Source organism: Phaseolus vulgaris, chromosome 1 (assembly GCF_000499845.2).
Source record: "Phaseolus vulgaris cultivar G19833 chromosome 1, P. vulgaris v2.0, whole genome shotgun sequence".
Taxonomy (NCBI): Eukaryota; Viridiplantae; Streptophyta; class Magnoliopsida; order Fabales; family Fabaceae; genus Phaseolus; species Phaseolus vulgaris.
The window spans coordinates 30,154,801-30,166,823 of NC_023759.2; the positions used below are offsets into that span (position 1 = coordinate 30,154,801).

A 12,023-nucleotide genomic window follows, 5' to 3' on the forward strand; every position below is an offset into this window, starting at 1 on the left:
TACATATTTAGGTAGTCATTCTTTTAATATCAGTGATCTAACTCCCTTCTCTGCAGGTCTTCCAAATTCGTGGACGAAATTCCCTCCCACCCGGGGAGCATGATGAAACCCAAGGAGAGAGGGCGCCTACCCATGATGAAGACCAAGCCCAACCCATGACCCCAACACCCATACCTCAGAGGATTAGTAGGATTAGAGCACAGACTCTGGGTTCTGAGCATCAATTGGTCTCTTTTTTTGTAATTTCCGTAGAGTTGATTTATATAACATAAATGAGGAGGTGAAGACATAAGAATGGGCCCATGAGATGTCTATTAGGGTAGGAAGGAAACCCTACCTTCTATAATAGGTGAAGGGTGCGACATTGACTATAGTCAACACCCTAGCCGCCCCACTTTATGCTCTCCCCATTCTACCCTTTAAGTTTGCTCTCCAAGACTCCTAAATCTATAAATAGGGAGGCCTACCTCATGTATTCACAAGTTGAATGAATAGAGAAAAGTTACTCTGTACATTTTGTGTGAGAATGATTAGTGAGGCTTGACCTCTTAGTCTAAGTCTTATCTTGTGAATGTTTTTTATCAACAAAGAATAAAATTAAATTAAGAAAGGGATACTTCAGGGGTATACCAACCCTTATACAAGGCTCATACCCTCAACCTAAGATCTCCATCTCACCAGGAAACCTAATGCATAAAGATGACTATTATCTACAACAAGATCATAAACCCAACACGTACAAGCTTCTTGCTGCCTCAAAACACACAGCTAGGAGGATTGCAACCTGCATAGATGGACTAATCTTTTTTAGCGAAACAATCTATCAGCATAAGTATCCCAGCAGCTACTGCTTTGTGTTCACCCTCATAACAGTACTCCTTCCCAGTGCTATTTCTTTTCAACGACAGTCCTTTGGCTTGACTTCCCTTCAAGATCAGACTCACAACCTCCCCTTGACCATGAGCACTAACACTTCTTTCAATTCTTTATTGGCTAGAGCTGTCTAGCAGTGACATTGTCAATTATTATGTGCATTATGTTCATCAGCTAACACAACGCGTAAGCTGGCTCAACTTGTTTCGTCCACTTAGCTCTTCTTGCATTTCCTGCACAGTCATAAACAACATTTAAAGTATAACTATGAGCTCTCAAGTGGCGACATCTTCACTTATCTTGGATTCATTTCTCCATTTCTCCATTTCACCATTCACAATTCTACCTCTCATAAGTTTCCTTATCTTTTCATCTTTTCCTTCCATTATCATTCCATGATATTCATAAACATGTTCTTATTTGGCTTCCTTTTAATCCCATTCGGTCATTTCATTGTTCTTGTGTTCCTTGTTTAAATTCCGCACCATATTGTCATCATCTATCACCATATAATTGTTTTTCTCTTTGCCTTGTGGAAATGAACCTTCACATCTACTTAACCACTTGGTTAAGTTAATGTGCAGTGAGAATTTTCCTTAGGCTATCACCTATATTTGTTTTAAAATCCAATTCTAAGTAAAGTGTCACCATACAAATGAACAATCCTAAAATCAACTCACATCAAATGGTTTGGGCAAATGCTATAGGGTTTCATAGTGAAGATGGTCTCACTAATGCAAAAATAGGAATCAATGACAGGTTATTATGACGGGTATACTTTATCTGTCATAGAAAATGGTATGGTGGCATTTTTGTAATAATCATAAAATTTATTATGACAGTTAAAATAAAAACTAACATAATAAGTATTTATTATGTCTGTTCAGTGTAGAAATGTTATAGTAAGTTTTTACTATGTCAATTTTTTATTTTAACTGACATAATAAGTATTCTTATTTTTTTAACCCTATTGCTTTCAAAAAAATTTAACCCTAATTCTTCCGCGTGCCGTTTCTTCTTACACATTGCAACTTTGCGTTTCTTCTTCCTTCCACACTGCGGCTTCTGCGTTCTTCTTCCACACTGCGGCTCTGTGGCTTCTGCGTTTCTTCTACACTAGGGCTTCCACATTTCTTCTTCCACACGACGGATTCCGCGTTTCTTCTTCCACATTATGGTTCCCGCGTTTCTTCTTTCACACTACGATTTTTGCGTGCTAAGCTTCTTCTTCCATACTACGATGCTGAAGCTTCTCCTTCCATCCTACGGTAACCCTTCCGCTTGTTTGGTTCAATCTGATGCATTTCTCATTTCCTTCGAAACTTGTTTTGTTCTGAATTTTGAGTTTCCCATTTTTTTTTCCTTTTTTTAATTCCTAAATACTTATTTTTCCTTTGCACAGTGATCATGTTGCCTATATTTTTTAATTCATTTTTGAATTCTCTGCTTGTTTATGTATTCCGCATACATAGCCAAATGATACAATAGAGCCATCTGATATATATATATATATATATATATATATATATATGTGGGAGAGTCTTCAAATTAGACAATTGTTACCCTGTCACGACTAACTATAACAACAAATTATTGCTAGATAAGTATACATGTTGATTTAAGTAGAAGTTGTTTTTAAAATTTTATAATAAATTAATTAGCATGCTAGTAAGTGAATGAGTTAGATGTGTGTGAAATTGTGAAATTTCTTATGAGGTATAATTGCAGGATGAGGTAATAGTAAGTTCCTAGATAATCAAGAATACGTGAATCTGAGTTGTATATATAGATGCTTGTGTTAGTAAAAAAAAAAAAGGATTGATAATCAATGTCACAGTTCTAAGAACAATATTTATATTTATATTCCATGAAGAACGATGACTTTCTTTTTGTAGGTGAGATTGCTAGTGCATAGTGCTCTGAAGGTTTCTCAACTTGTGATTCTAGTTTCACTATCTCCTTGGCTGGTTCACTTATACCAGTTTGCTCTGAAGGTTTTTTAGCTTCTGATTTATTACTCATGATTTATATGAACTCCTATTTATTCTTGTTATGTTAGTCTTTTAATAACTTCCAACAAATACTTCCTTGCCAAGTTTTCAATTATCCAGGGAGTATTTCCTTTCTTTCTCTCATGTTTTGTTCTGTTCAGGAAGGATTTATTACTCATTCAGGTTTAATATAGTCTCTGCCTTTGTCTCTCTCTATTCTAATAAACGCATGCACTAATAAGTAATCTTTGACTTTCAGGATCTTGTTTTGCTGCAACATTTCTCTAGAAATGTTGAGAGGAAGCTCCTCATAATCCACAATACCCTTAACAAAGCTGAGATACTCTGGAATCAACTCTTCACAGTTGTCCATGATGAAGACTCTGCGTACATACAATTTAGAATTTTTGGATTAACATGCTTTTTAATAATGTGGATTAACATGCATTTTTTCAGCTTCTAATGTTGTTTAATTAGTTTTTTCAGCTTAGCACTTTGTCTGTTTTGCATTCATTGGAAGATTTTATTTAGTCTCTAACCTAAAGTTTCATTTAGCATAAGCATGACATTATACACCTTTGCTAATCCAGGTTGGTGACTTTGATCGTTTCCTCTCTATTCTGACTATATTGTCTCGCACTTGCCTTCCATTAAACACCCCTCATTACAGGTTCATACTATTATCCCTCTTTAATAATAAAATCTTACATGTGGAAGTGGTTAATTATTTTATAATTTTTTCTTCTGATAGGCCTAAAAAATGGAATGGAAGAAGTATTAATATGGGTGCAGTTTTTGTTGATATAAATTATATTTCTTACATTTCATAAATTTATTGTTGTTAGATTTTTTTTATTTTTTTTTTCTTACATATTCTTAAGAACAATAAAGTGAACAATGATAGTGTGTAATACTTTAAATTAGGTTTTAAATTAGGAACCGAGAGAGAGCAAAAAAAAAGAAAGAAAAATAAAATGTAATGTGATCTTTGTCTAAATATTATATTATATTTAATTTGGGTATATTCTGTATTGATTTAAATTTTTCAACAAACAAAATTTAAAGGCAATTAGAATGCAATTAGAATTTGTCCTGGAAAGTGATTTGTAGATGGTAGAGTTGATGTGCATGTGGCAGGGTCACTAACCGTCATTGTGAATTGATAAAGTGTGAAATTATTAGATTATATGATCCATTTCACTTACCCATTACTTGGTTAAGCAAACTCTGTAGTCTTGAAGGCTACGTTTGTGCAATGAATTGAACATATGGTCCATTAAACAAGAGTAAACCAAATCCAACCCTGGTATCAGATTATTCCCTAAGGCATGGACAATTTTATGCTTTCATTTTGTGCAATTAATATGATTGTATTCCCAATAAAAGTGTTTGTAAGATGTAAATTATTATGATTATAATAAAATATTTTTATATATTCTTACTTTTCTATGTTTTTCTTTCATTCTTCGAATGCACCAGCTTTCTTGTTTTGTCTCTTCCCAAGTTGTCGTTGACTCTTTAACCTACATTGTCTAAGGTATGTAAAATATTTATTTGTTATTAATATTTATTTTATTGTATTTATGATTTGTATGCTATTTCAAATTTGGCAACATTGTATGATGATATTCCGAAAGACGATCCAACCTGATCCGTAAATACACTAATACCCATAAAGTTAAAATATATAGTTATTTGTTGTGTTATGTCAGAGAACATAACAATGGATCGAAGTTGGATCAATTACAAACGCACAACAAATGAATATGAGAATGGAGTACAACAATTTCTTGAATTTGCAAAGGTGAATGTTCCGGATAATAATGGAAGATTTTATTGCCCGTGTGTGAATTGTTTGAATGAGCGAAGACTACCGACTGAAGTTATTCGAGAGCATGTTCTTTGTGATGGTTTCCTAAAAAGTTACACAAAGTGGATATGGCATGGTGAATTAGTAGACATACCAAGTGTACATATGTCTGAAGTTGAAGCACAAGAAGTTGATTTAGAGATGGATGATCAACTAGAGGAAATGATCCGTGATGTAGGATATGATGCCTTCCAACATGCACATGTGTATGAAAATTTGTGTACTGATGCTGAAAAACCTTTATATCCAAGATGCACTAAGTTCACTCGATTGTCGGCGGTATTAAAATTATTTACTGTGAAGGCAAGAAATGGGTGGACAGATAAAAGTTTCACAGAATTGCTTGAGTTGTTAAGTGACATGCTTCCTGAAGATAATACATTGCCAACACGTAATTATGATGCGAAGAAGATATTGTGTCCAATGGGTATGAAGTTTGAAAAAATTCATGCATGTCCCAATGATTGTGTGTTGTACAGGAAGGAATTTGATAAGTTACATCAATGTCCACATTGTGGGATATCACGATACAAGAAGAAATATGATGATTTTGAACATGATGTTAAGAAGGGTCCTCCTGCAAAAGTGTTGTGGTATCTTCCTATAGTTCCAAGGTTGAAAAGATTATTCAGTAATGCGAATGATGCAAAACTTGTTAGATGGCATGCAGATGAACGTAAAAAGGATGGTAATTTAAAGCATCTGGCAGATGGTTTGCAATGGAAGAAAATTGATTCCATGTTCCCAAATTTTGCCAATGATCCAAGAAACATTAGGCTTGGACTTGCAACAGATGGAATGAATCCATATGGTAACTTGAGTAGTAAACATAGTTCATGGCCTGTGTTGTTAGTGATTTATAACTTACCACCATGGTTGTGCATGAAACGCAAATATGTGATGTTATCTTTGATGATCTCTGGTCCAAGACAACCGGGAAATGACATTGATGTTTATTTGAGCCCGTTGGTTGAAGATTTGAAGATGTTATGGGAGGAAGGTGTTGATGTGTTTGATGGGTACACAGGTGAGTCCTTTAAGTTGCATGCCATGTTATTTTGTACGATCAATGACTTTCCAGCATATGGTAATTTGAGTGGATACATCACCAAAGGCCACAAAGCATGTCCTATATGTGAAGAAAACACATGTCATAATCAATTACAACATGGAAGGAAAACAGTGTACCTCGGACATCGGAGATTTCTTAAATCAAACCATCCGTATCGTAAATTAAAGAAACCATTTAATGGGTGTCAAGAAAACAAATTAGCTCCAACAGCTTTAACTGGATTGCAAGTATATGAGCGTGTGAAGGACATCCAAGTTGTGTTTGGAAAGACACAAAACAAAGCCACAGGAAGTAACATATGGAAGAAAAGGTCAATATTCTTTGATCTCCCATATTGGAGGGTGCTTGATGTGAGACATTGTATAGATGTCATGCATGTAGAGAAAAATGTGTGTGACAGTATTATCGGAACACTCATCGATATTCAAGGGAAGACAAAAGATGGTGTCAATGCTCGTTTGGACATGGTTGAAATGGGTATAAGAGAACAATTAGCTCCACAGTCTCATGGTAAGCGCACATACTTGCCTCCGGCATGTCATACGCTGTCTAAACAAGAGAAAAAAAGTTTTTGTGAGTTTTTACAAGGCGTGAAGGTTCCACTAGGTTATTCTTCCAATTTCAAGAGACTTGTATCCATGAAAGATTTGAGATTAATTGGCTTAAAGTCTCATGATTGTCATGTTTTGATGCAACAAATATTACCCGTGGCTATTCGAAATATATTGCCTAAGAATGTCAGATATGCCTTAACTAGATTGTGCTTCTTTTTTAATGCAATATGTAGTAAAGTTTTGGACCCTGAGAAGTTGGATCAGTTACAAAATGATGTTGTAGTCATATTGTGCCAATTGGAGATGTACTTTCCTCCATCATTTTTTGATATTATGGTTCACTTGATTATTCATTTAGTTAGAGAAATTAAAATTTGTGGTCCAGTATTCTTACGATGGATGTACCCCATGGAGCGATACATGAAGATATTAAAAGGGTATGTAAAGAATCAATATCGTCCTGAAGCATCAATTGTTGAAAGATATATTGCAGAGGAAGCCATTGAGTTTTGTACAGAATACTTATCAGAAGTTGAAGCGATAAGGGTACCTAAGTCTCGTTACCATGGAATAGGTGTTGGTAAGGGTACTCGAAGTGCAAAAGTTATAACATTGACACGAGATGAAGTTCTTCAAGCACATTTTTATATACTGAATAACACTAAAGAAGTCATCCCCTACTTAAATGCTCATAAAGATATTGTGAAGAGAAAAAACCCACGAATGCCTGAGAAGTGGGTGATTAATGAGCACAACAAAAGCTTCTTGAAGTGGTTTAAACAACAAGTTCAAAATGATAATACAACTTCTGATACATTAAATTGGCTAGCATCTGAGCCAAACTTTGAAGTCATAAGTTGGAGTGGTTATGATATAAACAATTATTCATTTTACACAAAATTTGAAGATGAAAAAAGCACCATGCAAAATAGTGGAGTAATGGTGGTGGCTGAATCAATGCATTTCTCTAGTTCAAAAGATCAATATTCTGTTATGGCATCAATGTGCTACTTTGGTGTAATTGAAGACATCTGGATGATAGATTACACAATTTTTAGAGTGCCTGTCTTTAAATGTAAGTGGGTTGACAGTAATAGTGGCGTGAAGACTGATGATCTAGGTTTTACCTTGGTTGATCTGGAAAAGGTAGGTTATATTGAAGAGCCATTCATCATGGCATCTCAGGCAAAACAAGTGTTTTATGTTACTGATCTCACTAACAAACGGTGGTCAGTGGTTCTCCATGGAAGAATCATGCATGGTACTCATGAGAATGATAATTTAACATTCGATATAAGTGAGACTCCATCTTTCTCCACAAATATGCCAACCTTGAATGTCGATAATGAAGTAGATGATGTGCATGCCACACGTGATGATCATCATGAAGGATTGTGGGAGAATGTTCCAATTTGACAATGTAAAACATTTATTTATGTTTATCCTTTATATTTTTAATAACTATATGTTTAGTTTTTTTACTAATAATTTACAATCTAATAATTTGAACAGAGATATGTCTAATCCATCTGATATCTTCCCTCCTTCACAAGATGGGGACAAGAGTCAATCATCTACCCATAAAAAAGGTAGGCGTGGGACTAGGTTGAGAGAGTTGACTATCAGCCGCGATGCTAATCAGAGATTGCCAATCCAATTTGATATGCAGACGGGTAAAGCTTTGGGAGAGCATAGTACAAAATTTACTAGCTATGTGGCCTTGCTTGGTAGAAGCAAAGTTAGTATTCTTATTGATGATTGGGAGCATGTTCCAGAGATGGTGAAGAATCAAATTTGGCAGAGTATCATTGTACGAAATCTTAACTTATTTGTTTCATTGTAAGCATACATAATTGCTATTTAACATATATAATTTATATTTATTGTACAGATCACATATGACGTCCCAAATAATAACTTATTGAGGAAAAAGTGGATTTCATATGCTGGGGCACGATGGAGGGGTTTTAAGAGTGACCTTACTAGTCATTATATTTATGGTGCCTTGGGTGAAAAAAACCCCTGTGAGCAATATCAATTCCTCGATGAGGAAACATGGCAGACTTTTCGAGAAAGGCGATTAGACCCTACCTTTCAGGTAAATTAATATCATATGTTGGTTAAGTGTCTAATTATCATGCATTATAATAATTTAATTTATGTATATAATAGGCTAAGAGGAAAGCTGCACAAGAGATTCAAAAAAAGAATGTTCACCCTCACAGACTATCTCGTGGGGGTTATGATAAATTAGAGCAAAAAATGATTAAAGAGATATCTTCCTCTCACTCCACCGAGGACTCAAATTGTAGCATTATAACCCGTCCTCCCCGACATGAAAAATGGAAAAGAGCTCGCCAAAGACCATCAGGGGATTACACATCTGAAGAAGTTCAAAGCGTAGCTAAGCGCATTGTTAGTAACTTATATTGTATGTCATGTTTGAATGTTTATGTTTATTTGCACATATTTTAAAATAAGTTTTAAAAATTTGTGTTGTAGGATGAGTTGGTGGAGCAAAGCACGCAGGGATTGTTCATTCCACAAGGGCGTGAGGACATATTGATGGTTGCCATTGGTCGCCCAGAGCATCCTGGACGTGTTCGTGCTGCAGGAAGAGGGGTGGGAATTCGACAATTCTTTGGTCCTCCACCTCGGTATTATAGTAAATTACATCTTAGTGAGACCGAGATGGAATCCCTCAAAGAAGATATTAGGAAGGAAATTAAAAAGGAGGTATATTCTGAATTGAAGAAAGAGTTGTTATTAGACATGCGAGCAGAGTTAGCATCCATGTCTGTTAAACCTTCTGTTGCCCCTTCAGAGCCTTCCCCTATTCGTATAAGTACAAAGGAGAGTTGTGATGCTCCTGAAGGATCAGAGGAGGTTGGTCCTACTATCCTTGCAGACTGCGAATTGTATATTGATGATCCCCTCGAGTACTTGGTGGCCTTAGGTAATTTTTACTTTAATGATATTGTTTGATATGTTTTAGTCTAATTATATTATTTAATTTCTTTCAATTACATTATTTGTGTTAGGTAAAATGTATACATTAGGGTCAACTATCCACCACCAGAAAATTGTAGATGATATGATAAGAGTGGTTGTTGTAGACGTTCGGGATGCTGTTGCTCGAATCCCTGTGCCTACTAAGGAGGTTCAGACGGTGGGAGAAGCACCTGGGAATTTCATTCTTTGGCCAGCTAGATTAGCAAAACCAATTACGTTGAGAGTAATTTTCTTTACTTGTTTTAATTATGCATATGTCTTTTTGTAGGTATTATAATTAATTAAATTGATATACTAGTGTTACTTAATTTTTTTATATATGCATAGAATGATACTAAAAAAGCAAAGGAAGTTGTGAATCATTCACAACAACATCCAAGTACTTTTCAGCAACTCGGTGCAATGGCAGCGACTATCAGGATGCAACCTATACAATTAGATATGCCACTGGAAGTTGTAGGCAGGACTAAAAACATCCCTTTTTTTCTGTGCCAAAGGGATATTTTTGATATTCTCACCGGTACTGATATGATATGCGTATCTGTAATACAACTTTGGTTAATGTAAGTAAGCTTCCTATAATAACTTTTCATAAGTTTTAATATATTCAATATGTTGTTATAACAATATTTTTTTTCAATGTTCAAGGTATTTACATCATCTGTGCATTGAGAAAAAAAATGTTAACATATATGGGTTTCTTGACCCTGTTGCCATTCAGAGTGTTGGGAATAAAGCTAGTGAGGTGCAAATGTATTTCAAAGAGACATTTCAAAATGGGAACAAAGAGGTGTACTTAGCACCTTACTTGCATCAGTAAGTATACATTTATAAATTAATGCATCTATCTAAAATTCAATTGTTACTAATATTATTTCATCTTGTAGGGGCCATTGGCAATTGATAGTAATTATTCCTCGACAATCTCTTGTTGTTCTCTTGTGTTCATTGCACAAGAAAATTAATAGTTTGGCAATTAGAAATATACTGGATGCGTAAGTTTTCAATTATTTTTTTATGTTATATGATTTTATAAATAATATGAAATTTAATGTATGTAACTATTTGTAGAGCTATGGAAGCTCATTTAAGGTTGCAAGGACTTCCACATATTGCTAAGAAGAAGCTACAATACATTGCACCAAATGTAAGTAATTCATCTTACTAGTATGAAATTGCAATGTATAAATTATTATATTATTCTATTTGTATTTAACTTGTAGTGCTCATATCAACCGGGAAACTATGAGTGCGGATATTATTTGATGAGACATATGCATAAAATTATATCTGCTAACATTAAGGACTCGTGGAAGGAGGTAATATATAATTAACTCAAATATGTTAAATATGTTAAATGTGTTAAATGTTAATTTCATCTTCAATATTTGATTATGTAGATATTCAATGATCCATCTCCATTGAAGTTGGAAGTGCTACAAGAGGTTCGAGAGCAGTGGGCATCATTTCTTTTAAGTACTGTAAATTCTCATGTTAAAACTAGTTAAATGTTTTGTATGAACTTCAACATATTCACTTTTAAGTATTTACTCTAAATGATAATTTTAGAACTAGTTAACAATTTTGTATGAATTTCAACATATTAACTTTTAGTTAAATATATCATTATTTATATGCTAGATCGTTAAGATTTTATTTTAAAAATATTTGCTTGAGAATTGTGATTATTATGCAGGGTACTTTATGCATGTAAGAAAATGAATATATAAAAAAAGAATTAAAAAAAAAACGCATTCTATGACGGTTAAAATATTATCAATCATAGAAAATAACATATTTTATGATGGTTAAAACAATATGTGTCATAAAAAGTAATATTTTTTATGATAGATGTAATTTTAACCGTCATAAAATGTGTTATTTTCTATGATGGTTAAAAATAAATTAGTCATATAAAGTAAATTTTTTATGATGATTTTTTTAAATATGACATAAAAAATATAGACTTTTTATGTTGCCTGCATCTATAACGGGTCTAAAACCGTCATAAAAAGGTATGTTTTAACCGTCATAAAATGTCATTTTTCTATTAGTGTCTAGAGCTTTTCTAATTTTTATTTGCTATGTGGTAGATGTTTTTCTGTAGTTGCATCAGTTTATTGCTTATTGTGGTTTGGTCTTTGGTAGTTATGATAGTATTCATAATCTTGTTTATGAATTGTTCATTTTCAACAACAATTAGTGTTTTACCCTAAAACTTAAATAGGCCATACATATCAAACAATGTCATCTGAGCATGGAATAAGTAACAATAATGAAGAGTACCATTTCACCTAATGAATTTGGTCAGGCATCGTGGGGTTCACTAGTCCTGGCTATACATCATTTTCTTCATTTTCCCAAGCTAGAATATCTGTATAAAGTTTGGACATATCTCCCATGATCACCATTGCAGATTCGTTTCACATTTTCATGAAACTTCCAATGATTTTATTTACTTCTGTTGTTGCATTTCCAAAACTAGATAAAGTAAAACATTTGTATGTCCAAGTTTTTGTACCCTACCATTTAACACTCTACCTATGATTATTCTCTCACTTCTATAATATTCTACTAATTTTCAACAACAATTACGCCTTTTCCCATTATAAATCGTTAGATGAATTAGACCTATGTCATAATGTTTTATC

General features: G+C 33.9%; 2 protein-coding genes and 1 long non-coding RNA gene across 3 annotated transcripts; all 3 read left to right on the forward strand.

The window, feature by feature from the left end:
• The first annotated feature begins 1,888 nt into the window (after positions 1–1,888).
• On the forward strand, positions 1,889–3,186 carry LOC137813891 (uncharacterized). Its single transcript, XR_011081518.1, has 3 exons — positions 1,889–2,141; positions 2,769–2,867; positions 3,124–3,186. It is a non-coding gene; the product is annotated as an uncharacterized lncRNA (long non-coding RNA).
• LOC137813890 (uncharacterized) lies at positions 3,184–8,000 on the forward strand. The gene is made up of 5 exons (XM_068616356.1): positions 3,184–3,534; positions 4,344–4,401; positions 4,577–4,994; positions 5,313–7,780; positions 7,873–8,000. Exons 3-4 carry the CDS (start codon positions 4,588–4,590, stop codon positions 7,774–7,776), a joined length of 2,871 nt encoding a protein of 956 aa, XP_068472457.1. The 5' UTR covers positions 3,184–3,534; positions 4,344–4,401; positions 4,577–4,587; the 3' UTR covers positions 7,777–7,780; positions 7,873–8,000.
• Positions 8,001–9,605: 1,605 nt separating this feature from the next.
• Positions 9,606–10,985, forward strand: LOC137813892 (uncharacterized). Its single transcript, XM_068616357.1, has 6 exons — positions 9,606–9,935; positions 10,021–10,188; positions 10,260–10,367; positions 10,444–10,519; positions 10,596–10,691; positions 10,773–10,985. Exons 1-6 carry the CDS (start codon positions 9,775–9,777, stop codon positions 10,878–10,880), a joined length of 717 nt encoding a protein of 238 aa, XP_068472458.1. The 5' UTR covers positions 9,606–9,774; the 3' UTR covers positions 10,881–10,985.
• The last annotated feature ends 1,038 nt before the right edge of the window (positions 10,986–12,023 follow it).

Excerpts from the sequence above, each read along its gene's own strand:
- LOC137813890 (XM_068616356.1), top strand. The coding sequence starts at position 4,588 with ATGGATCGAAGTTGGATCAATTACAAACGCACAACAAATGAATATGAG. Across the intron at positions 4,995-5,312 it reads TTATATCCAAGATGCACTAA|TGCAAAAGTGTTGTGGTATC; the intron begins GTTCACTCGATT and ends GAAGGGTCCTCC.
- LOC137813892 (XM_068616357.1), top strand. The coding sequence starts at position 9,775 with ATGGCAGCGACTATCAGGATGCAACCTATACAATTAGATATGCCACTG. Across the intron at positions 10,189-10,259 it reads TTAGCACCTTACTTGCATCA|GGGCCATTGGCAATTGATAG; the intron begins GTAAGTATACAT and ends TTCATCTTGTAG. Across the intron at positions 10,692-10,772 it reads TTAAGGACTCGTGGAAGGAG|ATATTCAATGATCCATCTCC; the intron begins GTAATATATAAT and ends TTGATTATGTAG.